Genomic DNA, 16343 nt, shown 5'->3' on the forward strand with positions numbered 1-16343 from the left:
GCTTTTGCGAAAGCTTGATTAGTGCAAGCAGGCGCATTTAGCCGAAACATGCACAATCCATTCGCAAATTGTGGCATAACTCGCTCTAGCAGTTCCATAAAGCAAAAGCAGAGAGCACAAAAACGTCCAACTGTATCTTATACACAGGAAACCCGGCCCTGGTTTAAGACTGGCAGGCATGAGAAACCGAAAGACTCACGCCATTTTTCATGTGAGTCTTTCGGGTTTCTAATGCCTGCCAGTCCTCAACCAGGGCCGGATTTCCTGTATATAAGCAATATTTACAGATTTTGGAACTCGGTGCACACAAAAGGCGCACCGTCGAATTTTGAGAACATTTAAAACTTTCAAGTGTGCCTTATAGTCGTGAAAATACGGTACTTAAATCTAACAAAAAGTATTCCCCCCTCCCAAAAAATACACTTAAATCTGTCTGTCTATCTGCCATGTTTTGACTAGCGCTGGAACATACAATGCATTCTTACTTAAAAAAATTGATGGTTTAGTTTAGTCTAACAAATACAAACACACACAAAAACAACACACTTGACTATGCCCTAAGTTACCTCTGTAAACTTATACGACTACGGATAAAGCGCCGCGACTACCAAGCAAAATCAATAAGTAATGCAAGATTTAAAATGGTGTTAGCATGTAAACACATGTACGTGCACAGTGAGCGATAAGCTCTCCACAGCTTGTTTAATGAAAAGCTGAAGTCCCTAACAAAGAAAACCAATGTAGTTTGCGTCTCTCAAGGCAAAGTGAATTAATCCCGCAGACATTGGCTGAGTTATTTGGCTGTCTTAGCATTGTGTGTGCAACTCTGTGATAAAGTGATAAACAGGGATTTAAATGGGAAAGGTGAAGCAACAGCCAACTACACAACATGAATAACATCAGCGATATAAATAACTACTGCAGTTGGATCATTCATCTGTCCCTCGCGTTTTGTGTGTGCAAGAAAATATAGGCCGAAACAGGAATTCCTCTGACAGCACAGGCAGAAAGAAGTAACAAAAGTTAAACCTGTTTTTGTCAATACCTTGAGACAATGAGTCTGAACGTCCACATACATTATAACGATTTTGTTGAAGCGGGCTTCAAATGTCTGAGGATTAGCTGTACTAAGCAACTAGGGACAGAGAAACAATTAGGCAAATGAGGCTGCTTTCATAATAAACCTTTACGCCTATTTGGTCGAGACACGTCAACTAGACTGGGAGCAATTAAGACTGCCGGTACCATTGTTCCATGTTTTGATTCTTTGAAACCCACAGTACAGCAGAATATGAGGCCTTACAAATTCATTGGACACAAATATGTGAGAATTTGTATAAAAGCTGCACAACCACTCAACAATTAAGTTCAGGAATTGTTAAATTAAGTAACTCCGGTCATGTATTTTACTTTTTTTATACGGCTTTTTAGTGACAGTTTGAGCAGACTCGACAAATATTGTTCCGAGAAAAACAGAGGAATGTAAGAAGGAAAAAAAACACAGGAGCTAACAGTATTTCAAATAAGTAAAGTTCCCCGCACAAATGTGGCAATCACGATAATACTACAATAATAATTTGGTGATTGAATCTTACACATATACTAAGTCGCTGCAATGGAACAACTGAAATTTGTGGTGTGCTAACATTTTGAGGCGCTACAGTCTCCTTCAAAAGTAGACGAGAGGCAAGGTCAATTCCTTAGTTTTTTTTGTTGTATACTGAAGACATTTACGTTTCACATCAAAAGATGAATATGATACCGAAATTCCATCGGTTATTTCATGATCTTTACATTTAGTAGGTGTGTTAAACAAATCAGGACAGAGCACCTTTTGTTTGCATACGCACACTTCTCAAGTGACTTTTTCACTTTTCTAGTTGCTTTTAGATTGATTGCTTAAACATTAGATAGTACTTGTTTTTGACTTTGGGTTTTGGCATTTGCAAACATAAAGAACAGGGAAAAGGAAACCATATAAAAATGAGAAGCGGCAAAATCGATCAGAGCTCCTGCACAAACATGGGACAGAGCAAATACAACAATTTGGAATATCCTGAAAAAGAAAAACTACTGGTGTACTGGGCAACAGACAACAAACAAGTTGGCCAAGGATATAGCAAAGTATTGCCGTTCCAACACTTTTGGAGGGAACTATAAAATAATACAATGAGGAAACAGAAACGAGTACGTCATCACATTACACAAGAAGACATACTCAGTTGCTGTAATGTAATTATTGTGTTTAGTTTTACTGGCCTAGATGTATTTGACATACATTTACTTTAACTGTGACTTTACTACTGCATTTGTAAAAGTTCACTTTCTAACTCGAGTACAAATTTATATTACTTTTACTTTCATAGCTCATTCAAACGCAAAAAGTGTTATTACGTTTTTTTAATGCTTTGTCCTTCACTCCCAAAACGTATTTCTAAATTTTTTTAACGTTTTAGACGCAAAGGTTAACGTTTAAGAGCGAACATAAGGCTTTGATGCAGCTTATGACATAAAGAGGTGGCTTAAAGCAATGATAGTTATTACAAAAAACGAGCAGCGGGTGGCAGCAGAATAAAAGAGATCAGCCAGAGCCATGTTGCAACAAGCTATTTTTATGTGAATAGTGATGAAACTTTTTTAACTGAACACATGAAAAACTGCTCTTTTGGCTGTACGTTAACTCATTTGCTCTTAAAAATGTATAAATACGTTCTATTTTAAATATTACCACTGTCTCAACGTTTTTTTTAAAAATGTTTTTTAATTGCTAGAGCATACTTTGATGCAGCCTCTGAACTGCAGAGAACAGTTGAAACAATGGTAGTTATTACAAAAACGGCCAGCAGGTGGCAGCAGAGTATACGAGATCAACCAGGGCCATGTTGCAACAAGCTATTTTTGCCAGTGTTTTCAACAGGAATGTGAATAGTGATGAAAGTTAGCTATATTCTAATGCTAATTGCTGCAAAACCGAAACAGATACAAATGTACTTTTTTCTGATGAAAGAAGGGACTCTAATCTTTCCTTTAGTAGGTTCCGTGTTTTTATAGCATTAGAACACAATATTCTGTGGCCCTTGCAAAACTGTCAAAATCCAGTAAACCAGCCAGGAGCGAAGGGGGTTGCTTCAGTGAAAATGGCTGGGAATGAATGAGATAGGAACGTAGATCCATTGTAAACCTGTATTCTGACTTTTGACTGCACAGTTACTCTCACTGTTGTTTAAGTAATCATCTCTTTTCATTCCATCTTCTCTCTTATTCCTCTGCCTTATCTCTCACATCTTGCCTACTTATTGAAAGCTACAGGGACAATGCAATGAACCAGCGCTGTGTAGCCACAGAGATTACAATCACAGAAAAGCAGTTCCAAATGAAGTCATGGCTCTCATGTGCGTTTTGAACATTTGCGGGGCCATACATGTGCATGTGTGTTTCATAAGTCCCAGTTGTGTAACCTTGACAGATTGAGCACAAGTATACATGTCTATAGAACTCCAATGTGCAACAGTAAAAGAAGAGACAAGCATGTCTTTGGCAAACAGCATAGCAATGTGGGCGGAATATTATTGCATACACACACACACGGGGGCTTGCACAAGCGCACACCACCCAGTCTGGTTCCATTTGTGTAGCCTTTGATCAAAGAGGAGGTGTAACATTATCCTGTAGAGTAAGTTATTAAAGGTGTCTTTGCCAAGTAAAGCCAAGGTAGGATGTGTGTGTCACTTTTACGACCCATTTCTTACACCGGCCTTCTGGTGATGAAGAGGTCATCTCGAAATGTACTGCATGGGCCAAACGGCAAGTTGCACACTTGATTTGAAATAAAATACAAGCGGACCGAGGACAATTGGTGGCACCTCCCCATTTGGAATCTGTAAAAAGAGATGCTTGATACTAATATTCTGAAGATGAGTCTGTACTGGATGCTTTTTAGTGATAAAGCTGGGCGGCATGGCTCAGTGGTAGAGTGATTATCTCTCAACTCTGTGGGTCAGCTCATGTGACCATTTTGAAGTGTCCTTGAGCAAGACACTGAACCCTAATTTGCTCCCAGTGGCCCTGGCAGCACCCCAGCATGGCAGCAGCCGACCACTGGTAAATTAATGGGTGTGAATGGGTGAATGTGAGGCTTTGTAAAGCGTTTTGGGCATTGTATGGTGTAGAGATAAAGTGCTATATAAAAAGCCATCCATTTACCATTTGAAATAGACGCGTGGACAGACAAGAAAGTCGAAAAAACTAATCACTGAACCCACTAAATGTATAGTTTGTCTCTTTCCATTGCTGCTTTTGTCTACTCAAATAGTACATTAATTAACAGGAAAAAAAGTTTAGCAAGCAAATGTCACGTTTGACAAAGATAGAGGTTAGCTTTCCCCAACAATATAAAGCAGCAGCTTGGAAAAATCCCTCAGAAAATAAACACAATTAGGATCCCCAAAGGGGAGAGGAAAACGGAACACTAATTGTTGAAAATATTAAAAGTGATCTGTTGGGGAGAGAGAGACTTGTTAGACTAATTAACTTCTTCCAGTGTTTTTTTTTTCTTTTTCTTTGTGACAAATGATAATTACGTCAACGTTATGAGGCAAAGTGGGAATTCAAAAAAATGGAGATGAGAGGGGGTCATTTATTGTGAGCAATTAAGTTTCCTTTTCCACGAATGCTTGATCATTGTTTTCTTCATTATCAGCCCCCTTTTTTAACCGCCTCTCCCTACTTCCGTTCTTCAACCTGCATTTTCAATTTTTGCCGTCCCTGGTGGGGCTGAGCAGGTGCAACAGTCCATGTTGACAGCTTGTCCCTTCCCTCTAGCTGCAAGGCAAACTGTCACTCTTGTCATTCAGGCCTATGCACACAGCATGGAAAATGGATGTGGGCATCTGTATTTGTATGTTCTCGGGAGATTATGACAGCACACGGTGACAGGGGCAAGGGCCACTGTAAGCACTATGAGAACCAGCTGAGTGCGCACACACACACACACACACACACACACACACACACGGGCATGAGTCTCACAACTTTGACCTTTGGCCAAAGCCTTCAGGGGCAAAAACTTGAAAAGAAAATGCAGAGGTGTAAGCTTGTGTATTCTTATCCATAAACCCTTGCGGTATCTATGTGGTTAGCAAAGCAAGTTTTTACTGGAGTACTAATAAATAGATGGGAAAAAGCCAGCACTAGTAAGCACAACAATCCGAATTTTAGCAAGGAGAAGACTCAAATAAATTACACACATGAGGTCATCAAAAAACAAAATGCTTGGGCCACTAGGTTGGGTATTGCCAACAACCTCCCGATACAACACGTATCACAATACAGGTGTCAAGATCAAATATGTATCGCGATACACATATATCCGAATACATGGCCTTCAAGGCGATACGAATCTCGATATTTTACGTTATCTTAGATATCTTTTTATAAAAAACAGTTATATGTATACCCAAATGATTATTTTTATTATGCCGGATAGCAAACGTGTTCTGTTCTTTAAATATTATTATATGTTGAAAAACATTACTTAATAATGGAGCATTTCTGTGAGCTCACTATATAAATGTGTCTTACTTGTGTATGCAAGTGTGCGTGCTGTCTAAGAAAGAGTGTGTGCGTGTGTGTGTGTGTGTGTGCGTGTGATGCAGGGCACTGGCCCTAGACAAAGTGCTCTGCCAGGTTTCTGCCCACTGGTCTTTTCATTGCTGATGGATGGGCCTAGTTCAGCACCATCTGGCTACAGGATACTTCACATTAATCATTGCAAACACACAGAGGCACGCCCACTCGCAACGTGTCTCTTAAAACACACACCAGGGGGGCAGTGTTCGACACTGTATGTATACATATAAATAAAAATGTATAACCTAATGTCATATTTACAAGTAAAACATTTTAACTCACATCAACTACATGACAGGAAGATAGAAAGCCCAATAAAGAAGCTAGCTAATATTTCATTAATCCCATTGAGTGTCAATATTAGTCTGTGTTGAAGGTTGACATTTACCGCTCTTGTGATTTTTCATTAGCCATGGGAGGTTAAGACACAATCTTAGTAATAAAACAACAATTAGTTCATTTAAAAAACATTGTTTCATTATGGGTTGTAGCCTGCAGCTTTGAAACAATAAAGGCCCACAAACACAACAGCCCCTCCGCAACTCAGCCTTTATTAATGACCTTTTCCCACATTGCCAAACGCGTATTAGCAGCAATTGCCGTAAAGACGCAGACTTATCCCTACCCTTTATTAATTGCGCATGCATTGTTGCTGTTACAAGTGAACACAAACTGCACACTGATGTAAACTCACAATACCTTCTTCAAAACTATAAAGTGAAAAGCCAGGCATCCATAGAATCTAAAGTTAAATGAGAGATACTATCAGACTAACAGCTATATGGGCTTAATAAAAGTGGATTTGCCTCCACATTTCCTCAGTGAAAGGACAGAGGCAATGACAGGCAGACCTTGGTGGATCTGGGATGACTCATGCTTGACATTAGAATTTTTTTAGTAAAACATATCTCACAGCTATCTGGACTTGTAATGCGCAGGGATTTATTTTGCCCGTCTACAATCTCTGGAAATTGAATAAGGCTTGCAGGAGCATTCTAGGCTTTGCCAGTCATTTGTGGAATAGCAGGTTTGTGAAATCATTTTTAGTGAAAGAGGGAAACATATCAGCACATTACATGTTTAGATTTGTGTGACTTTAAAATCAATGATCTATGCATTAATATCAAATGACACACCTAAATATAAAAAAAAATATTATATATAAGGGCTGTCAGTCGAGCAAAAATACATGCATTCTGTAATTAACTCTTTGACTGCCAGACGTTTTCAGAAACGGGATGTCGCCAGTGCCAGCCGATTTAAGCATTTTGACTGATCTTTCAAGGTCCACAGAAAATGTTGTGTTTGGACTATGGACACACACATACTACCAAATGAAAGATTGAACTCTCATCTTTCATCAGAAAAAAAAGTTTGTTTCTACCTTATTCCATTCTTCAGTAATCAACAATAGAAAATGGTTAGTTTCACCGAAATGCTCTGTTTTGAAACAAAAAGCGGAGAAAAAGAGCTTTTTGTGAAACGATGTTATTTCATGCACTCTAGTGAATTGTACACTTCTTTTTGTCCATGAATGATGCCACAAACACCTAAATAGTGCTTTACTTCTGTAAAACGCTTTCACCAACAATGAAAAAGTGTTTTTAGTTTGCAAAATACGTTTATTTCCATTCAACAGTGTAACAATTTGACAAAACAATTTCGCAAACTATTTACAAATGTGTGCAACTGTGGTACTATTTACAATTATGTGGATGTTTCAAATACAGTTTTTCTTTTTGTAACACTGCCCTGCGTGAAAGGAGACGGAGAAGGATTTGCACAACAGATACGTTTCACTTCGATTGTCCGTTTCGCGTGCAGATGTTACACTTTCTTGACGGCCTTTTTTTCCGGGGAATAGCAAGTAGCAGACTATACCCACTACTCCGATGAATATGCATTGGACTCGGGGCACTCTTCGGCGTCCGATTGAACGTCCGCCTGACTTTTCCGGTGTTAGCATCACTAGCCCGTGAACCTTTATGACGTCGTCATAGCCGCCGCGTCAGCGCTTCCAACTTCGGCGTCAACCTCGGAGTCACCATCATCATCATCGATGATGATCATCGTCGTCATCAATGTGCTCTTTGCCGTTGGTCGATGCCTTTCGTCTTTGAAAAAAATTCCCAAGTGTGAGCTGCTTGCAACCGGTCGCCATTGTTCGCTTCTTCAGCCATCTAGCTCCGCCTCACGTCTTCTACTGCCGCATCAATGCTTCCAACCTCGGAGTCACCATCATCATCATCGATGATGATCATCGTCGTCATCAATGTGCTCTTTAGCGTTGGTCGATGCTTTTCGTCTTTGAAAAAAACTGCTCGAGCGTGAGCTGCTTGCAACCGGTCGCCATGTTCTCTTCCCTTCCCCAGCCATTGTCCCCTCTAGCTCCGCCTCACGTCTTCTACTGACGCCTACCCAATCTTGTCAAAAGAGAGTCATTGCTGCCATCTAGGGGCCAAAAATAGTCATTAGGCTAACTAGATCTGCTTGAAACTTTCACCACAGCTGGCCAAGGCTTTCCTCCACCCGTTTAAAAAAAAATAAAATAATTGGATGACGTCTTTTAACGTCATTGGCGGCCCTCCGTAGGTTTTTACTTGACGTCTTTTAACGTCCATGGCAGTCAAAGAGTTAACTTGTGATTAATCGCAAATTAATGTTACATTTTACATGTGTTCTAAATCTACACCAACATGTTTTTTCAAGCTTTTAATAGTCCTATTCTGTGTCCCCCAAAATGTCTGTGCGGCCATTTTAAATGGCTTAAGTAAATTAAATACAGTTTGAGAAGAGTTTGAGTGTGAGATACCAGGGACAAAATATGCTTCCCATCACACTACGGACTGCCACCAAGTTGAGTTACACCCCATTACATAGTTCTCAGGTTTAATTGTGTGCAGACTGGTTTATTCTGGCTAGTTAGAACATCCACATGAAACCTCACCTAGGTAAGCTTATAAAGCAGGGGTGTCAAACTTATTTTCGCCACGGCAGCCTTATATTATCACATAATTACAACAAATTGATGAATAAATAGTTTTGATATCAGAAGCCAGTAAATAATTGTTTGTTGAACTAATTTTGAATTTATTTTAAAGGAGGGACTGGTCATTTAAAAAAATGCATACAATATCTCATATCTCACTGTTGTTACAATTGAAGACTATTTAAAAGAAACATGTGAGTCAATGCATATGATTTACCTTCACGGGCCACATAAATTATGTGGCGGGCAAGATCTGGCCCCCGGAACTTGAGTTTCACACCTGTGTTCTAAAGAATAATTACAATGGTAGCCATGGTGACAAAGAGCAAAAATAGAACTATCTTGGAATCATATAAGCGCAGCAAAATTTTCTTTTTTAACTACCCGTGCCTCTGTCAAGTGTCATCAAATTGGAGTATGTTATTTTTAAATTGTTAAATTATTAAAGTCTATAGTCTTCCTATACTTGTATGACAATAAAAACATTTTTATTTGCACTTACTATATTGCTGTTTAACTTCATTAAGATTTTATCATAGTGATCATCGCTAGTTTGGAGTCAAAGGGGGGTTACAAAAAATTCAAACTAAATCTCGAATCCACACAGTGAGGAGGGACTCTCTGTGTTGAAAAGTAAAGCTTTCCAGAAAAGAGGGTGATAATCGCTAAGATTTGCCACATCATTTAGCTGATGGTGCTTCTGCCTTGTACACGATGCTAAACGCATCATTGAATTCAGTGAAAACCGATCACCACACCGTATAGTTAAAGCCTGAGCATCCAGCTCAAAGGAAAATGGGACCCCCATCATAATCATGAGCCAACACTTAACATGCTCTTACCCACAAGATTGCTGACAAGAGACGATCCCCGTAAGTGTAAAACAAAATCATCACAGCCCTTAAGACAATACATGAATGATGACTGACAACGTGTGCTGTCAAGTGAGGCACATCTTCTGAGGCCTATTAAGGAAGACGCATGCTGATGATGAAACAAGTTCATACTGATGCAGATGGACAAAGACACATGGCAACATGGGATGGAGGGTGATAAAAATAAAAATAAAGCCTTACCTTGTGGTCATAAGGGTTGTAGGAGTGAAAAAGTTGAGATAGCTCTTTTGTCCGTTGTTTCTTCTGTGATTGCAAAAATAGATGGAATGGAATGTTAGAAAGATACACAAAACATATACAAAATATAACTTAAACTTGTAATTGCACAAACAAGATTCCACATAGCTGTAGATGACTCCAATCATAATCAGCTTTTCTTACTACAGTCTTAATACAGCTACTCAGTGGAAGGTAAGCCTTGGAGAAAAAAACTCGACATGCTAGGAAAAACGTGACTGTAATTTTGGAATCAGCATGCCAATTTTAGTTTTAATAAGCTTTTTTTTTTATATACTGTTCACCAGTATTTTTACTTCTTATCTTGATTATGACCCATTAACTCAGACTTGGAAGAACTTGGCTTGAGGTTCAAACCTGACCGAAGATATAAAATGATTTACAAAATGTGGGCTTGGGGATTCAGCTTTGACAACAACCATATGGAATATTAATACTGAAGACCAAACCTTAAAATCGTTCCACTCCAGTAAGCTATTGCTGTCTAATTTAAGGTAAAAACATGCCATATGGTGTAAAGATGTAAGACATGTGATACATTTTGACTTATTAACTTATAGTGTAACTTCAGCAGATGGAGAAAAATTATTGCGGCTAACAGCAACGCCTACAGTAATTCATTAACTCTACAAAGTATAAAATGAAGACAGAGGAAAAGAAAGTGAGGCAGACACTTTTGCCTACCGGTCGTATCAGAAAGTAATTTTTGAAGTAATTTGCGCTCAAAGCTCAGCCTTAACCTTTGCGATGTGTAATAAGATGCACACGCATGAGACGTGACTGTTTGATACACAGCAGTTGTTAATGCAATCAGTTACATGACGCTGACACATTTACAAAGAGGCGTAATTAACCCGCTGATTAGGCCATGTCTGGCTGCGGGGGAAAGGCTGGATGTACTTGTATTGCTACAAGGAACTTTGTAACCATTGCCATTCTTTGTCCATCTTGATTCCACTCATTGAAGATAGGTAAAGGGTTCAGCTGGTGCAATGATTCTTAACCTGGCCATCATTGGGTGCAGGTGATCATGCTACATTTTTATTTTTGCCTTTCTGTGCTGCAGATAATTTGGTGCGCTCAGTAGTTGTGGCTGTTGTGATGGTACGTCATGTGAATTATTTATTATTGTAATCCCTTCATAATAACTATGTCGAGCAAAAGAAAAGTGGTGGGACGAATACGGGCAATATGAATTCACGTGTATAACGGAATGCCTGGTATTCCACAGGGTTCAATTCTGGGTCCTCTGCTGTTTTCAATTTATCTGTTGCCTGTGGGTTGCATCTTAAGAAAACAGTGGTGTTTTTGATGTGCTCTATAAATATAGAGTTGAGTTGAGTGATGGGAGTGAGCGTTGAGCAATGCGATTCTATCACCAAAAACGTCAACTGACGTTAAGGACACGCCCACTGTATACTGCCAATAACGTGCATTGGCAGTGCAACGTCTTGTGCAGTGCTGCTTTGTTATTGGGGTGGGAAAATCCCAAAATACCCACTAACTATGGCCAGCAGATGGCAGCATTTTCTCTTTTCAATGGGCTCTCCTGTATCAAATTACATGAAAACATGGCGGATCATAGGAAATAGAACGTTTTGAAGGATGATGTGAATGATCAAAGCATTTGTCACATTAAATCTAATTCACAGAGTGTCACTAAACAAAAAATATTAGTGTAAAAGCCATTGTGCAGAAAATGTATCTTGTTTTCTCCTTATTTTTTCCATTTTCGCTTGATGTCACTCAAATTACCTATTTTCAAATGGTGATTACTAAAGAACGGAATAAGGCAGAAACATTCATTTTTCTAATAAAAGAATGGAATCCAATCTATTATGGTATCCACCATGTTTTTGTAGTCATATCACACAATATTTTGTTTGCCTTGAAAGATGAGTGAAATTGCTCGAAATCGGCTAGCATAGTGGGGGTTGTTTTTTGGATAACGGTTGGCAGTAAAAGAGTTAACGATCTTGCAAAACTAAAGGAATACTTCCTTAAACTGTGTTGAGATGAGGAATACCAGAACACAACACTTTCTGAATTCATGGTGAAGTGAGCCGGATTCGGTACCTGTTCATTTTGTTCACCAGTAAACTCAATACCTGTCTTGAATTAGGACAAAAATGGTTCAGCACATCCAACAAGGTTAAGAACCACTGAAGTAGTATCCTCAGGCCAGTTCTCTACATCTGGTGAAGAAAGCCTACAGGTTGCTCTGCTTCCACATGCAGCCATCAGTGTAGCTTCAGAAAACATAATAAGAGGCTAGTTATTTTTTTTATGAGCAGTACTTCAAACAACTGAAGTTTGGAGAGGATCATTTTCCAGGAAAGTCAACCAAATTTGTGTTTTATTATTCTGCAACCGTTTTGACAACCATTCTCTCATTTTATCACGCCTCATTGTACACTTATCTTCCTGTCTTCAGTTCACACATTACTTCATCCCAATGACCACTCTCAATCTTCTCCTCATTCTTTCTCCCCCCAAGGCTTTTCTGGCTTCCAATCCTATAATAATTTTCCATGTCCATCTACCTCAAGAGTTTCTTTTGTTTTCACTTCAATCCCTCTAGCACTCTCAGTCAAGGGGCTCTCCACCAACTCAAAACCTGTCTCGCTCTCTCAATCTTTTCTTTGGCTTTCCATATGTATCCCTCGGTACCCTCACTTCTTCCTCATCTCCTATATTTCCCCACAGGATGGGAGAACTCATACTTATTCACTCTCCACTCACTCCCCAACTCCCCCCCCCCCCCCCCCCCCCCCCCCCCTTAGTCGATGTATCTCACTATATGTGCCTGGAGCACCTTAGGTGAGAGCAATCCTCTCATCATCACTCCTTAGAACCATTTCTGCCTACTTCTGCAACCCCCTTCAGTGTGTGTGTGTGTGTGTGTGTGTGTATAATAAACTGCATGGGGATTGAGAAATCCTAACCTGCGGTTACATCTCTGTTTTGGTTTTATGCACATACACACACACACCGGCAGACGAAAGTTGTTGGGCACATTTAAAACGGACTGGTAAAATTAACAAAATGAACTGAATGAAATAGAATGCAAAACTGTATTGAAACTATAAATAGTTTGTAACAATGAACTAAAAAAAAAAAAAGACAAACTATCGATATCCTGTAAGATTCTCCTTCTTAATACTGGCATCTTCTTCAGAAAACTGCGAATATCACATGCAGACTTAGCATTGTGTATGTGTAATTAACCCACATTTGCTCCAACATGACCGTAACGCTACTGCACAAGTGTAACGTTCTAATAATTGTCATAGGTTAGGCTTTGGTGTGTTTGCTTTCTTCAAACCAGAAAACGTAATCTAGCATGCTGTCAATGTTGTGTCAGTGACAACCCGGCAATGCAAAGCCAGCGCGTTTATGCGGATTTGCCATCAACATGATGGGGAACGATAGTTGTTACCATGACGTCCATCTGTTGTTGCCACTAGAGACAGATGCTGTGACTAACAGGAAGTGACATTCCACGGATGCCTACACTTACACACAATACAGACACACTCACGGTTGCCAACAACTCAAAAACATCCTCATTTATGACTAACATGGTACACGCATGCGTGAAGATGTTGCTGTTTTGTGAGGACACAGGAGCCCTTGGGGTGAGGTTGATCTTTTCTGAATTAAGACATTGTTTTCAAACTCTTGCTAAGGCTATTTATCACCTGCGAAGAGAGCAATATGATCGAGGTTTGTAATAGATAAACAGTTTCCTGATCCAAGGAGGAATATCCCATAAAAACCACAGTGAATTACAAAATCTAATGTCTGATCTTATCAAATGGTGTTTCCCATGCAAAAAAGAATATTGTTCGCTGAAATGTGTTTAGGCATTACAGTATTAATCTGCATGTACATTTTGTGCACATTTTGGCAAAATATATAATGAAATTATTGTGGTTGGGTATGTTTAGTGCCAACATGTTTAATTGGGTGATGGTATCCAAGGGGTTATACTGTATATTTAGATTTCTGTGAGCATATTCTTGACTGCCATATGGCTACTAGTACAAAATGAATGATGTTAGGGGGGGTGGTTGGGGGGTATTATATTAACAAATCCATTAAAACAGACTAGGGATGGACCCAGCCTTATTTCAAGGTACTGCTATTCGCGCCGGTGGCCCTTTTACGATCAGGAACTAGAAATAAGATAAAAATTTGCCATTAATTTCATGACATTTTTAGGACAATGCTATATATTATCTGTCACAGTTTTTTTTTTTTGGGGGGGGGAGGTTTTATGTATCAAAAGTACTAGTGGAATCAGTTCTTGGTATTGTATCGGTGGCTACTCAATAGTTGAGTACTTGTACTGATATCAACCTAAATAAAAGTGGTATATAATCCCTAAAACAGACTTGACAAAATGTATGCATAAATGGCCAAACAATGTAGTTGTCAAAATGTCAAGCTCAGCCATACTATTAGCACTAGTAGAGATAGTCATGGCAGTGTAACCTTCCCCAGCAAAAAAAATAAATGAATAAATAAATAGACAAAGTGAAATTTTTGCCGAAATTGTGTGGGTTTGTTGAAAGCTGAACGCTAATAGCTGAATACTAAGATTTGAATGCATGCCGAATGCTTATGAAGTAAATTGAAAAATAAATTATGTGAAAATGACAAATGATTAATTGTAGTTGAATGATAAATGAATAAAAAGAAACCTTGCACTGCAATCTGTCTAAGGTGGGATTCGCCTCCTGTTTCCCAGTCAAAAATTTCAGTCTGTCCCATTGAAAATGAATGAGGAAAAGTTGATATTTAACATTAAATTGTGTGAAAACTGTAAGTAATGTGGAATCAGACGATATATTCCCAGGAAGGCGTGAATTTTTGAAGCAAGTTGAAATTTGAACGGTGTATTATGTGGGAGTTTTTGCATAGCAAAAAAGTGTGGAGAATAAAATGTACCTGAAATAATAATAAAGGTTTGCTGTCAGCATTCCCACAATAAAATAAAACTTTTGTTTCACAGAGCGTGAATTGATGGCATCTTGGCATCTACAGTGTGTGTTAGGTAGTATTCTGCAAAAAAACAAACAACTTACGGTTTAGTTGTTTAGTGTGTATGTACATACTGTATGTACAGTAACAGTTCCTACTGTATACTTCTTCATGTCTGTACAAACTGAAATGTACCCACTAAAAATGCCTAAAGTAAATCGTGTTTACTCAGACAACGACGGTATATAATTGTGGTTGCACAATGTGATGAGACATTACATTGCAAATTAGTAAACCACAGTACAAAGCAGATTAATAAAGTGGTTATACGCAACCTCTCACTGGGACGTGTTCTAATTATGTATGTGTTCCAAAACACTTAACAGCAAAACAATTTGGTTACAATTCTCTATACAGAGTTTAGGGTAAGCAAATGACCCAATAATGAAATTATAGCACAAAGATTGGAATTAAACATCCCTTTTGGATGCATGTGAAATTGCCTCACTTCTAAGTTGACTCCTTGTCGAGTTTTTGATACAGTAAAGAAGTGATTTGAACACTTGCGTGTAAAAGTGAAACCTGAAGAAGGAAAATGTGCAATTGCTGTATTATGCCTTCAAGCTCATTAATCATGCACATGTCCTACATGACCCCAGACAGCAACTTCAGCATCACCTCACACTTTATGCCTGTTGCCTCTGGTCAAGTATTATTGGCTCCCATGATATTCATTAGTGAGGAAGAGTTTGCATTCGGGACCGACCTGCATGTGTTTGCATTTGCATCGTGGCGGAGATGAATGATAGCAACACTCAGGGATAGTGTGACTAGTAGCTGGCCAGCTGTTTTACTTTGAGGGCAGCTGCACCAATGCCTCATGGGTAATGGAGTCCTTAACCAATTACAATCTGGGGAAATTAAAAATACAGTCCCAACAGAGCAACTAATCTCGTTCACCATCACTTTTTTTTTTCTCCTCTCACTCGCTTTGGCAGCTGCTCACTGGAAACTCTTTCTGGCGTTCAGACAGACAGCGCAACACACACACACACACACAGACTCCATTCAGCAAGTCCATTTATCAAGGCTAAGTTCCGGTCACCTGGGGATGATTATGGAGATCCAAGCTAATAGCAATCACATCCTTATATTCTCGACATGCTCCCGACTCTCCCTCCATCCCTGTGGTCTTATTTTCCTTCCATCTGCTTCTGCTCTACGCTCCATGCGGCTTTCTCTCATATATCACCGACTACAATAGGCAATAACTTACAGATAGCACAAAGCACCTGGACCTCCTCACAGCTGGACCGGCTCTCGTTCTCGTGTGTTTTCTTTGCTTCTCTAATTAGTCAGCTGGCTTGGACCGTTGGCCCAAGATTGCCTGAGTTCATCACCGGTTGCCTTTTCATGTTAAACAAAACAGTGCACTGACTAGATTACATATAAGCTCTGTTGACTTTTTTTTTTTTTTGCAGTGCCAATATGCAGCTAATCAACTAAGAATACAAACCAAAAAACAACAAATAAAAACCAGAAGTATCTACTGTTAATGTGTTAATGTAGAAGGCAATACATAAGCTTGCTTGCAGACTCATCGTGCA

At 39.2% G+C, this 16343-nt stretch overlaps 1 protein-coding gene across 1 annotated transcript in view; it reads right to left on the reverse strand.

The window, feature by feature from the left end:
• The window catches only part of cdkal1 (CDK5 regulatory subunit associated protein 1-like 1), a 222241-nt gene that overhangs the window by 36782 nt on the left and 169116 nt on the right, over positions 1 to 16343 (reverse strand). The window contains exon 12 of the mRNA XM_077575695.1: positions 9694 to 9756. Within this exon, the coding sequence (XP_077431821.1) occupies positions 9694 to 9756 (63 nt within the window). The remainder of the gene's footprint in view (positions 1 to 9693; positions 9757 to 16343) is intronic.

The sequence above is a fragment of the Vanacampus margaritifer genome, chromosome 9 (genome assembly GCF_051991255.1).
Source record: "Vanacampus margaritifer isolate UIUO_Vmar chromosome 9, RoL_Vmar_1.0, whole genome shotgun sequence".
NCBI classification, from domain to species: domain Eukaryota; kingdom Metazoa; phylum Chordata; class Actinopteri; order Syngnathiformes; family Syngnathidae; genus Vanacampus; species Vanacampus margaritifer.